Below are 13,278 nucleotides of genomic sequence, written 5' to 3'. Positions count from 1 at the left end.
AGGTGGCTCTGTGTTTGTAGCATTGTTTTAAGTGGTCTAATTTTCAGATTAAAGAAAGGTATTTGAATTGAATAAACTTTTGTTATTTTTTTATACTACATTATTATTTTAAGTATATACATACAAAAATTATATTAAATAGGATCAAGAGATGTTTTTTCATAAAAGTGAGGCGCTAATTCTAATAACCACTCTGGTTGTATCACAGTTATGTCCTTTATATACGTTTTGTTTGTTTGCAAAACTTCGTAAAATAGTAGCCTTGAAAAAGAAAAAACAAGAATTTAGTATGATATACACATGCGTTATTATAGAGATATACAAGATGTTACACTAAAGTTGATGTACAAACCATTGAGGTTGCTGAAGTGTATATAAACAGCTATTTGGATGTATATACAAATCCTTATTTCCACGTACTGTTTTATATACTCCAGTGTAATGCAAGTACGCCGCTTTCGGAAAAAGTCCAGCAGTTATACATTTTAGAATTTGTTGTAAATTTCCTTGAAGGAAATGAGCTATTATCAGAAAATTTTTATAATTCATACTGTATATAAAACAATAAAATTTAGTTTAATTTACCATTAGCCGAAACCAACGGTATATCTAATTTCTTCATCATAGAATGCATTTGCGTTCGAATTTCCGTAACTCTGCGTAAAGCTTTGTTATTAAGAAACTGTTTTTGACACCAACTAAGTGTTCTATTTTTCTCATAAGCGGTATATACATTGAGCAACGTTAATAAGTCTCCCTCCTCAACTTCGAATTTTCTATGCGCTATTCTTGCCTTTATAGCAGCTTGGCCTCCTGCAGGTCTTACAAAAACATTTTGTACTTGAAGCATAGCTAAAATCGTTGATAATTCTTCGGAACATCCCATTTCACCTGCGTAGGGTAGAAGCTAATTACATAATAAATTATTTAAAACAATTTTCGATGATTTACATGAAAAATTTATGAGGAATTAAGTCTGTTCATTAAACTTTACCTGATACTATAAGAGATTTTGCCAAAACAGGCTCCAATGGCATTTCTGCCATTGTTACGCCCAATGGTGTCGTTAATTCTCCATTACTGTCAATTGCTCCTAATGCATAAAGTAATTCCAGTCCAGTAAGAAGATTTTTACTTGGTGGAGCAGAAGGAAAATTAAATCTTAATACATTATCAATTCCTAAAGCTTTCAATTGTAAGATCGCCGGTGCTAAATCCGAGCGTTGCATTTCTGGCGGCGTTGCCTCAAATAGTTCTGAGTATGCTTCCTTTGTGTACAATCTAGATTTTGGATGAAACTTTGAAAAATATGAAAATATAAACCAACAAATAAATCCTTTATTGAATTTTTAAACAATTTGAACATTTACACGTATTGCATACCTGTATGCTTTTCCTGTTCGGACACGACCCGCTCGACCAGCACGTTGATTCGCGGATGCTTTGGACACAGGAACAATTACGAGAGAATTTGTCTGAGTTTCAGCCTCATACCATGGAATTTTTACAAAGCCACAATCAATAACTAGATAAAAATTTCAATATCTTTTTTAAACTGAATTTTTTTATATAAGGTCTTATATATATATATACTTAAACAATAACAATAAAAAAAATAGGAATATTTTATTTAGTATATAACTAACAAAATCAATGTTTTATTAAGTTCATACCATAAACAATATTTGGAATAGTGATAGATGTTTCTGCAATGTTTGTGGCTACGATAACTTTACGAGTGTCTTTGGCAGCCCTCCAAAATACTTTCAGTTGTTCTGAGTTCGGAAGAGATCCGTACATAGCCAGAGGTAAAAGTTTCTCTGAAAAAGAACAATACGAAGGCACTGATAAGATCTATCTTAAACTTTGAACAGTTATATAACAGGACAATGACGACGAGGGTATCATTCCGTATTCTACTCACGCTTGCCTTCCTTTATGAGCTTTGCATGCTCTGATAAAAGAGAAACTGCTTGGTCTACTTCGTCCAAACCCGTAAGAAACGCTAGAATATCACCAGGTTCTTCATTTTCGTGAATCTTCAAAGCAGTATCTATGACACTGGTCACGTAATTAGCTACTGGCTCTAAAATAAAATACAAAAATGAGAACATATTCATGACATAGTTGTAAGACGTCGCATAGGTAATATATGTATTACAAAAACTCGAAACGGAAATAAAAAAACAGATTTAAAAATTTGGAACATTAGGAAACAAGTAAGAAATCATTGTAGAAAACAAGAAGAAGATATTGATGATTAATAATTGTAAACCAATTGCTTTATTTATCAATTGACCTAACGTATTATTTATAGAATGATGTGATGTATTTATATATGTATATATATATATATAGATATACCTATAATGTAGAAAATATCCACTGGATAAAGTCTACCTTCGACGGTAAGTATAATTGCAGTATCTTTTGCGGAATCCTTCGTTGTATTTGTATTGAAAAAATCTCGAAGCTGTTCTGCATCGACCGTAGCGGAACAAACGACAATTCGTAAACTTTTTCGTTTCTAAAATAAAACAAATTTTTCATGATAATTAGTATATCTTTTACTTAGACTTAAATTAAATTTATTGCTTATGAATGCTTTATAATGTTCAATTACCCGGATTATTTTTTTCAGAAGTCCCATAATAATATCCGTAAGAAGGGTCCTTTCATGTACTTCATCCACCACGATTACAGAATAACTTGTCAACAAAGGATCGCTCATTAATTCACGAAGCAGAATTCCCTCTGTCATATACTATCGATAATATAATTTTATATAATTACTGGCTTCATTTAACTTTTATTATTTTTTAGTTTTCTGATAATTAAAATTCTCTATTATTTTAATTTATTATTTTCTTTACTGCTTCAATTAACGTCTAAAAATAATACCTTGATCTTTGTCGTTTCATCCGTATAATTATCGAAACGTATAGAATAACCAACTTCGGTGCCTAAAATACAATTGCGTTCATCAGCAACACGATTAGATAAAGATGTAGCCGCAACCCTTCTTGGTTCCGTGATGCCAATCATTTTCCCATCTGTACACCATCCTGCTTCAAGAAGATACTGTAATCATTTTAGAAAATAAAGCTTCCTATGTATGCAATTCATAAAAATAAATATATGTACATTTGTAATTAATTGAATATTATATTAGTAATATACGTATATATAAGTAAATATATATATATATATATATATATAATATATTATAAAGTATACTAAACATTTTATGGTTTGGAAATCTTATTGATTTTTTACCAAAATTTTAGTGCTTCTAATAATTTTTATAAAACAAATATCAACTATTAATAATAAATACAAAAGAAACAGTAAAAGATAAAATAAACGCTTATTAACACTGGAAACGTTCTAAAATAATAATGATAATAATAATAAAATGATGAATGATATAATATGAATAATACGAATAATGATAAAATGCATAATAAAGAAATATGTAATGAATGTTGAAAAAATCCAATATTGCATTTATATTCTTGAAAATAGTAATACGGTTTTATCTTATCTAATTATGTAATTCTACTCATATTTGAGAGGAGCTACCAAATAGATACGAAATACATTTTCCGAAAACTATGAAAAGTAAATTGCCTCAATATAAATAAACTATTGTTCTGCATTTATTTTAGGCAAAAGGTTTTGTAATAGACATTGATGTGTTATTACGTAATATTCGATAGTTATGAAACTTTACCTAACATAAAAATCAATTGATACTTTTATTGCAAAGTGACTAAGGCTAAGTAAAGTAACACCGTATGTCAGATAAGCAAAAGTTATATTTCACACAAACTTGATTAGTACACTGTTGAATGCACTGATCGTTTTTCAAGTTCAACGCAAAGTTCTATTCTCTGAAATCTACTATCAGCCTTAATCTTGCATTAGCGCACATCGGTAACGGCGGAATATTACATGTATTACGTCTTTGTGGTTTAATGTCATATTTATATCGGATTTTATTGAAAGCTTGTTATAACGGTTTACTTCGACTTCAGCAAACTTACAAGTACTCTAAGTAGGTAACTCGCGACATTGCATCACGCTAGAAATACGAATAAAGGCAAGAAGTTATTAATTATTACAAATAAAAAATACAAAATTGTATACTTTGATGCACTTAGTGTTAATAATTATCACGTATCAACATATATTACTTAACTCGTATATTTAATATAAATACATATTTATGTTATGCATATAATACAATTTTATTGCATATATACAGTATTATTGTATATAATAATGACAGTCAAAATATGCAATAATTTGAAGTACAGGTATAAAAAACATACTAGAAACATTTTATGAAAATTTACGCTAAGGTCCGTCATACCATTTTTCAATAGTATATGTAAGTTATTGTTTATTATTGTATAAGTAGATATTAACATTATCCTCAAGTATCCCAATAATATCGAACATCACAGCAATACCACCAAAATCAATAATCTATGACAATCAATCAATATATTTTAATAATCATATTCTATAAATATGAAATTAAGACATATTATATAAATGCTTAACTAGGAAGACAAATGTATTATTAAATATTTAGTGATGTAAATCAGTATTAATTATTACTAATAATTATGTTTATCTAAAAGAGCAACACGTGAACTAATACATATTATGATCTACAAATAATTTGGGAAAATTACTGTTGAAAATTACTGTTTATAATAGAACATTAACATACCATATATTTTGTAAAGCTAATTCGTAATAAAGTATGATTAGATTGCCATTTAAGGGGTTATACACATCTTTTCATACATCAGTCTGCTGTGTATATAAAATACATGCAGAAAAATAGAAAATACAAAAAGTTTTATCAACATATTGCTTTCGTAGACAAATTTGCAAATTTCAGTGTACAATAGTCATCTTAGTCATTATATCACCAGTAACAAATAGTAGAAAACAATGTTTTCCAAGATTCACACTGTCATCCCTGAGTATAGACGTCAGATGAAGATATCTCTTCATCGATCAATGATGGTACATCTTGCATGTATGTATAGGCCCGTAAATAATGAAATTCAGTTACATAAACAAGTAATAATACAACAACATATAAAGACCACTTTACAAGTCTAATATACTCCCGCATACGATCAAAAAATATTGCCAAAAGCAAGTAATCCATGATAGCATGAAAATTCAAAAATTTCCAACAAAGGGTTATTATTGTAAAGGATAAACTTCTAAATATAACTGTTTGTCTAGCATAAAAATGTTCTCTACTAATCGGTGTTGTTCTATATTCAGTCTCAAGAAGATCTTGATATAAATATATATATCGATTCCAGGCGGCACTGCTGAGGAACAAATGGACGGCTATAAGTAATATGTTACGAAGTGCTGCATTTGAAGTTTTCAAAGTTACGTTTCCAGGTTCCAAAACTGAAGATACAGGAAGTTGTGGCAGCTTATCGTAACCTCCACGTCTACTTGAGTTACGAGCAAGAAATTGATATAAGCCAATAATAAAAGCAACACATCCAAAAGCATCACAAATACCATCGATAATGTAACCAGATGAGCCAATGTCTGATCGTTCACCATTAATATTTGCTCTTTTTCTAGCAACATGTCCATCCAAATCATCCAACCATGTTCTTGCTTGAAACAGTATTACACCTAAACGTCTATAAGACAACGAATCACTGGAAACACATTTACCAGCCAGCACTGCTATTAATACATGGAAACAACTGATTGTGTTTGGTGTCACCCATATCCAAGAACTGCTTATATGCAATAGATCATCCATGATAGCTGCGAGAGGACTCAAGAGAAAATGGTTTGGATGATCAAGCATTAATCCTTTTATAGTCACTGTACACAATGGATTAAAATCACAAGGTATGATTGAAACATATTGTGTACCATTTGATGTAGGTCTTATATCATAATTTTGTGTTCTAGAATACAATAGAAGATCCATTCCAAGGAAGTATAATGTCATTAATATCAAAATTGCTAGGAATGACCTGCTTACTAGAGTTGTTGAACCAAACATTTTGCATATAAATTTGGCACGTTTGTATAAATTGATAAATATATCGTTATATCTTTATAACATGTTCCTTATGTTATATCATCACTTTCTTTCTTTATAATAGATTCAAATATATTAGAGATATGTAGTTAACGTAAATGCACACTGCTATTAAATATTAGCAATAAATTCATTGCTCAGTAATTTTGTTATAAATACTTCTTTAATATAACACGAATAAAAAAAACACGTTCGTTTATTATTTTGAAGCAATAATATTATTGTGATATTCACTTTTTCGATATAATGAATTGTGTATGGCAAATAAAAAATACAGTCTTTCAACTTTTAAACTCATCACGTGGCTAATTTGATTACGATGATTTTTGTACCATACTTTTTTGCAGGATTACGAGTACAGTGGAATTATCATTATAATTAACAGTACTTTGCTCCGTTGTTAGTAATGTTGCAATATTCATGGACGACGTATTCATGGGACACGGATCAGTGTGCCGTGACTGCACATGGTTAGATGAAATCTGCAGATTCTGAATATACTATTTTGATCGATTAACTGATACCATGCCGGTATATTTTATTCGAGTGATTGGAAAACTTTTCAAATACCTTATTTAATTAATACATTATTACGTTATTTATCAAAATAGCATGAGTTTCTTTTATAATAATAATAATATTTCAATCGCACTGTTGTCAGATAATTTCTTTTTTTAATAGTTCGGTAACAAAATAGCGAACTGTAAAAATTGTTATTCCATGATATTTCTTTTTACGACACATTATTATTCACTAAGTTATTAGGTATAACTATTATGAAAATTGTTGTTCTCGAAAAATTTTACTAACACACATTACAATTTGAAAAGATGATGATGTACTGTCGAATTTGTTTGACCACAACAGAATGGCGATGCAACAAGATCTTTATCTGTGCGCGTGCGCGAATTTATATATTACTCAACATTTCTATTATATATATATATTATATATAAATAACATTTTTATGATATTTGTATATATGTCATATAGATAAAAACCTAAATAAGTAAATCTAATATACAGGGTGTTACTGAACAGATGGTACAAACCAAAAGAAAATAAATGCATGAAAAGTAAAGTTAAAAATATATAGAATAAAATTTTGTCATATTGTTTTCGAGAAAATTGAATTAAAAAATTTGTCAAGTATGCTTAAACTTTAATTATGAACTAAATATGCGTAAATGATACATTTTAAAATAAAATTTTTCTGTTTCAAGCCTTGTCTTCAAGAAAATAGAGTTTGCATATGTTTAGTTAAGAGCTATCTTGGTACACGCGCATAATAAATTTTCAAATTTATTTTTCTCGGAAAAAAAAGAATGTAATTCTTATGAAAGGATTTTATTACATGTGTTTGACTTGTTTTTTCATGTAGATTCACTTCCTTTCGGTTTGTACTACCAGTTCAATAACACTGTATATACAGAGTGACCGATTTTAATTTATATACGCAAATTACTCATACAACAATGTATCAATTGTACAAAAAAATAGTTCAGATAAGAAGTGAATGGTTTCGAGAGGGCCATAAGCTGGTGTAAGTAGTTCTCTTAAAGACGACGCATAACCAAGGACAACGTAAACACAAGAATACCGCTCCGCGTCTTTCCTTGTCTTTCATACATTAAATTTGACTAAATTAAAGTTAAGATATCTGCTAAACTAGTGGTTTTTCGATATAAATAGGCTAATGTGGTATATAGGTAATATATAGGTAATATGGTATATAGATAATACAAAAACGTGTCATCTTCGTATGAGCTTTATGTGTCCGTATACAGTGAAAAACTATTTATTTACATCAAATGGTGTACGAGTAGTTTACGTTTATAGATTCAAAACGAGTCATCTTATGTATATGAAAAACAATCAATTAAGTTATTTGGAAAATCATGTATATTCATATTCTCAATCAAAAAAATCAAAACTCTCGCTCAAAAATATTACACAGCTACTTTAAATGTTATATAAAGTTTAAAAAATAAGCAAGAAAAATTTAATTATGACACATTGAAAATATTGCAATTTTTATAAGTGCACGCTTGAAATATGTATAACTGTAAAAGATTATATAAGTGGCAATAGCAAATATGTTATGTATATGTATATGTTACGTTATATTTTATATCATAAATTTATGTAGAATTATATTACTACATACAATAAAATCCATATCATCACAATGTTATTTATTTAAATTTCACCTCCTTATATTATAATATAATTCCTTCAAAATAGAGGCATACCTGAGGTAACTGCGTACTCTTTCCACATCCAGTTTCACCGATTAAGACTAATGTTTGATATTTTTCCAGTAAGTATATAATGTGACTTCTATACTTAAATGTAGGCAATCGTTGACGTTGCATATTAAGTGCAAGCGAATGATGCGCATTGTATACAAATTGTGTGGACGAATGGGCTTCTGTATCTGGTTTATCCTCTTGCCACATACTATCACCTGTAATTAAAAAAATTATCAGATGAATATAAAATTTTTCTCGATATAATGTATATAAACATATGCAGATAAGGTACATATATGTACAAAATTCATAAATTCAATAGGTTATGTTATACAACTGCTGTATGTATATGTAAGAATAAGTTTTACAACATATGATAATGTCAGCGTATAATACTACTTTTAAAACAGTTGTAATTAAGAAGAATACAATATTGGGAAATAAAAATAAAGAAAGAGGAAACATTATCCTTTTACATGTTTGTACGGATATGTTCAAAAACAATTGTACTTACCAGGTTTAGAAAAAGTCGGTTTTGTATTCATTTTATATAATTATATAAACAGTACAACGAGATAAAATTAGTTGTCAAATATATCATCAGATTATAAACTCTTATATTTACATAATAACCACACAATTCAAATAAACACAACTATTTTACCGCCCGATATATATGTAAGTAAATACACATAATGCGTTACTGGTACGTTGACAGACGGAAGGAATGCCGACCTAATTGGTTATTTCCGATAGACTCAACACAATCATAAAGATAAACATGCGTATTGGCCGAAAGTGTCACATAACAAATAAAGCAATATAGCAACGCATGACGATGAGCGATATAATGCAGTACTTTTCTTGCCTCTATGCCATTCGAATTAATAACGACACTTACGAACAATGCAGTACATATATATATATTTCTCACACCTGTCATATTCCTTTGAACTGTAGTTTTCCTATAGGTGACCCTGTATATGATTTGAAAATATTTAAACAATTCTAACTATAAGAATATTTATTATTATTATATTTTATATTATTCAGCTATATAAACAGTAGGAAAAAATCCACTTGGTAGGAAATACTTTTAATTATTTTTAATTGAATTGAACGAATCAGAAATTTCAATTTCATTCCCTCACACATACATATATTTCAGCAAATTATTTAATTTTATTTCAATTCTAAACTGGACCAACAATATATAAAAAAAAATTGAAGACCTAGTATAGGAAAACATGAATATAATATTTCAGTTGATATAACATAAATACATAGTACGAAAGTAAATGAAACGATAAACATGGAAATTATATATAGTTCCTTTAGATTTAAAATCAATAGCGATATATGACATTGTATATACATGCGTGTAGGAATATGTATATTATGTATGTGAAATAAAAATACAAATAGTATAAAAAGATTCTTCGATGTATTATGTTAAAATTTTTCAGATTCTGTAAACTAACAGTAAATAACTTTTTATTGAATTATATATAAGTTGCAATATTATATACAAAGATAGATATATTACTTTGTACACAAATAGTTTTATTAATAACAACCATCTCGTATTCTGTGTAAATTATAAGAATATAGAAATCTAACACAAGTATACTAACATTGCATTTTAATTAATTTTATCTTGTCCCTGGATATGTTTTAATATAATTTTATACAGTTTTGCCAATTCACATGTAATATTTATTATATAAGAAATAATATTACAGAGTTATTCTGATTTTATCATACTTTATATGAGAACAATTTGTACTAGATAGTAACTAAAGAAGACTAATGATGATATAGTAACATCTTCGTGTTTAACATTATTAATCAATTGGTTATATTGGTACATATACACTAGATTGCTTTTAATTTTGCGTTTAAAAGTATGCTATTATATTATTTTATTCACACATAAACTTCAAACTTTTGATATGCAACTTTTCACTAAAGTAAAACTGTTAGTATTGTATTTTCCGTCGCTGTTATTGCAAATAACATTACGTGTTTTTTGCTCACCAGTATTTTTTTGTACATACAAGTTATTACATATATTAAGTATTTCGATAATTCTGATGATTGAGTAATAGTATATATATATATCTTTTTTATTAAATGTAGTTTAAATTTTAATTGCAAATCATTTAAACTATATATCGTATTAATGTCAACGCACTCACACATTTTACAATTTGTGTAATTTGTTTTACGTTTGGTAAACGTTAAATTATATATGTATATACATGTGTGAAACAAGTATTTGTAGGAATTTACAAATAGGATTCGTTTTACACCTTTCGTCAAAAAATACTAATGAACACTGGGTGAGTTTCAAGGTATTTTAGGAATGTATTTTGATTTGCAAACAGATATTGTTTCTTCCATCTTCGATATAAAGTGTTAACATATGTCTGTGCATCAGAAAGAATGAGAATTATATATGGAACATCTTCGTACAAATATCATTCTCAAGCACCACACTATCATCTACTATTACGTATCAGAAATATATTATTTATATTATCTGTAATCTCCTCATTTTGTAAGATTAAATCTGCGTGTGTATATACGTGTAATGTATGGACGTCAATGGAGAACTTAGGAAACATGAATGGTAGTCATCTAAGATTGTAATTTGTAATGATGTTATGGATATATACTATTGCCAATCAAAGACATAAAAATGGTTGCAATAAACACACATAAAATGTCTGAACACAAAAAGTCATTAATACAATATTGAAATTTTCGTTTTTAATGCTCGTCTACCATGACGATGCATAGATAACAAATTTCAGGTGTTCTGACTTGTCGGTTAGCTTAAAATTGCATCTATAGATTAAATCTGCAGTAAACATAAAAAATATTAGGCCGTAGCTTCTGCTTCTCCATTGCTTTCCGTTTCAGCACTCTTCTCATCAAGTTTTGTTTTTTTTTCAGGACTGGCACCATCAGTGGCGGCTTCTTCTGTTGTTTCACTCAAAGTCGTTGATTTCCTCTTTATACAACAACTATCAATGGGAGCATCTACGAATAGAATCGATCATTTTAATATTATTCTTATAAATGTAAGTGGAATTTTCTATAATCGATAATATATCACTACTTATATAGTTTACTCTTAGTATAATTATTAATATGCATACAATTGAACATATTAAGTGTTTAATCACAAATTAAAAAATTTTTTGTTGTAATTTTCATGATATTACCTGTAGAATCCCCATTCTCTGTTGATTCTGCTTCTTTTTCCTCCAACTCTTTTTCCTCGTTTGAGCCATTTTCTTTGGTTTCTTTGGCATCTCCATTTTCAGATGCTTTTGAATCTTCGTCAACTTCTTGGACAGTTTTCTTTTCTTCCTCCACCACTTTCTTTTCTGGGGTTGTAACAACTTTGGTGTCTCTAAAAATTGGGATATATTATGTGCCTACGTTAATTTTCAAATAATTCATACAGAGTAAAACATAATATGTAATATATTCTGTACTGAAAATACCCATGACATTCATATTTGTATGAATGAAATACTTATTTCTATCATGATACGTGATTCTTTAGAGCGGCTAAACTTTATAGCTACAGACAGAGATGGAATGACAAGGAAAAGAAATAGAGATAGGACGCCAACCGTAGCGGCACCTACCGATGTTAATATTATCCTGCTTTCGTCTTCCCCTTCCCGCAAAATACTCCTTTCAACAGAACGTTACACACGTATACGTACGCAATACATACAGACTGTTTCGGCGCGGCAAACCGTGGATGTTCGTGGACCGTAATATATACATCAATGCTACATATGTATTTTATTCCCATATTATCGGAACTTAAATAAACCTAAATATTACTGATGTTTATTATTACAAATATCATGTATTTTTTCTCAGAAATGTTTAGTAAAAAGTAAAATGCGAGTATTCCTGACATTTAGTCGGTAAGGGAGAACAGATCGATACGTTGTCCATTTTCTTTTTAAGGTGATACGTGTACAATCATCCGCAAAATATTTCTACAGAGAGCGAGAGTTCTTTTTATACATGAGTAATCAACATTCTATGTGCTTATATAAAAATGTTCGAACTATTGTTAATGTTGAAAAATTACAATTTAACGCATTATAAAATATTCTATTTTAATTTGCAGTCACGTTTATCCATTATATTCGCAAAAATATCGAATGATTCATAGACAACAAATAACTGGGGTATTTACGATTAAAATATTCATAAAATAAATATTAATAATAGACGAACACGCGTTGTAGTTTCTTATCGCGTGTCTCGTATAACTGAAGCTACAAGTGGGGAAAATAAAAGGGTAAACGATACCGCCAGAAAAGCGGCTCTACAAGTAGAGCACATGTCATGGCAAAAGCAGGTAATCCTGAGAACGTAACGCGCCTTACGAATCAAGCTGAGAATATCACGTAGAGAGAGAGCATCCCCTCTTCCTTCACCGTGGTCCCTTTCTCGTGACTGTACAAACTACGTACGCTTTCAAAAGTACACAAACAATTGCGATACAAATAAAGTTATCAAAACAAGAGAATCAACTTCGAACTTGAATCGTTTAAAATAGTTAAGTAAAAAATGGGGATTATAAAGCATTGTTGACCCGCCGTTACTGTATCCAGCAAAGAAACATAACAAAAGCATTCAGTGAAAACGTGTGATTTCCTTACGATAGATCAATAAAAAAAATCTGTAGTACTTACTTAGTTTCCGTATCCGCCATGCTGATCAATTTAATCGTGTGATCGATAAAGCACTTAGATACAAAACGCACTTAATAAGGCCTGCGTTTTTTACGCACCGGTAAGCAGACGTAGAATTCTGGTATCACCACTGCCGCGTAGTCGCGTACCGACGCGCAAATGGCAGAGAGACTCGCACACTGATTCG

The 13,278-nt window shown here is 29.4% G+C and overlaps 3 protein-coding genes across 8 annotated transcripts; all 3 read right to left on the bottom strand.

The window, feature by feature from the left end:
* Positions 1–83: 83 nt before the first annotated feature.
* Positions 84–9,255, bottom strand: LOC122576981 (probable ATP-dependent RNA helicase DHX35). Of its 6 annotated transcripts, XM_043747969.1 has the most exons (12): positions 8,873–9,255; positions 8,359–8,573; positions 2,902–3,081; positions 2,624–2,764; positions 2,365–2,527; positions 1,925–2,086; positions 1,674–1,820; positions 1,384–1,525; positions 995–1,281; positions 586–891; positions 353–506; positions 84–261 (listed from the first exon to the last, which is right to left on the bottom strand). In XM_043747969.1, the coding sequence occupies exons 1-12, from the start codon at positions 8,901–8,903 to the stop codon at positions 135–137; spliced, it is 2,055 nt and encodes a 684-aa protein (XP_043603904.1). In that variant the 5' UTR covers positions 8,904–9,255; the 3' UTR covers positions 84–134. The 6 variants fall into 6 exon arrangements, with proteins under 6 accessions (XP_043603904.1, XP_043603913.1, XP_043603921.1 ...); XM_043747978.1 differs by lacking the exons at positions 8,359–8,573; positions 8,873–9,255 and adding an exon at positions 6,917–8,314; XM_043747986.1 differs by lacking the exons at positions 8,359–8,573; positions 8,873–9,255 and adding an exon at positions 6,495–8,313.
* LOC122577005 (ceramide phosphoethanolamine synthase) lies at positions 3,799–6,497 on the bottom strand. The gene has a single exon (XM_043748023.1). It carries the CDS (start codon positions 6,065–6,067, stop codon positions 4,991–4,993), a length of 1,077 nt encoding a protein of 358 aa, XP_043603958.1. The 5' UTR covers positions 6,068–6,497; the 3' UTR covers positions 3,799–4,990.
* A 645-nt stretch (positions 9,256–9,900) lies between the features above and the next one.
* On the bottom strand, positions 9,901–13,278 carry LOC122577019. The gene is made up of 3 exons (XM_043748047.1): positions 13,092–13,278; positions 11,589–11,779; positions 9,901–11,403 (listed from the first exon to the last, which is right to left on the bottom strand). Exons 1-3 carry the CDS (start codon positions 13,109–13,111, stop codon positions 11,243–11,245), a joined length of 372 nt encoding a protein of 123 aa, XP_043603982.1. The 5' UTR covers positions 13,112–13,278; the 3' UTR covers positions 9,901–11,242.

The sequence above is a fragment of the Bombus pyrosoma genome, linkage group LG2, assembly GCF_014825855.1.
Source record: "Bombus pyrosoma isolate SC7728 linkage group LG2, ASM1482585v1, whole genome shotgun sequence".
Lineage (NCBI taxonomy): Eukaryota > Metazoa > Arthropoda > Insecta > Hymenoptera > Apidae > Bombus > Bombus pyrosoma.
The sequence above is the reverse complement of the archived record's forward strand: the minus strand, read 5'-3'. Positions and strand labels throughout refer to the sequence as shown.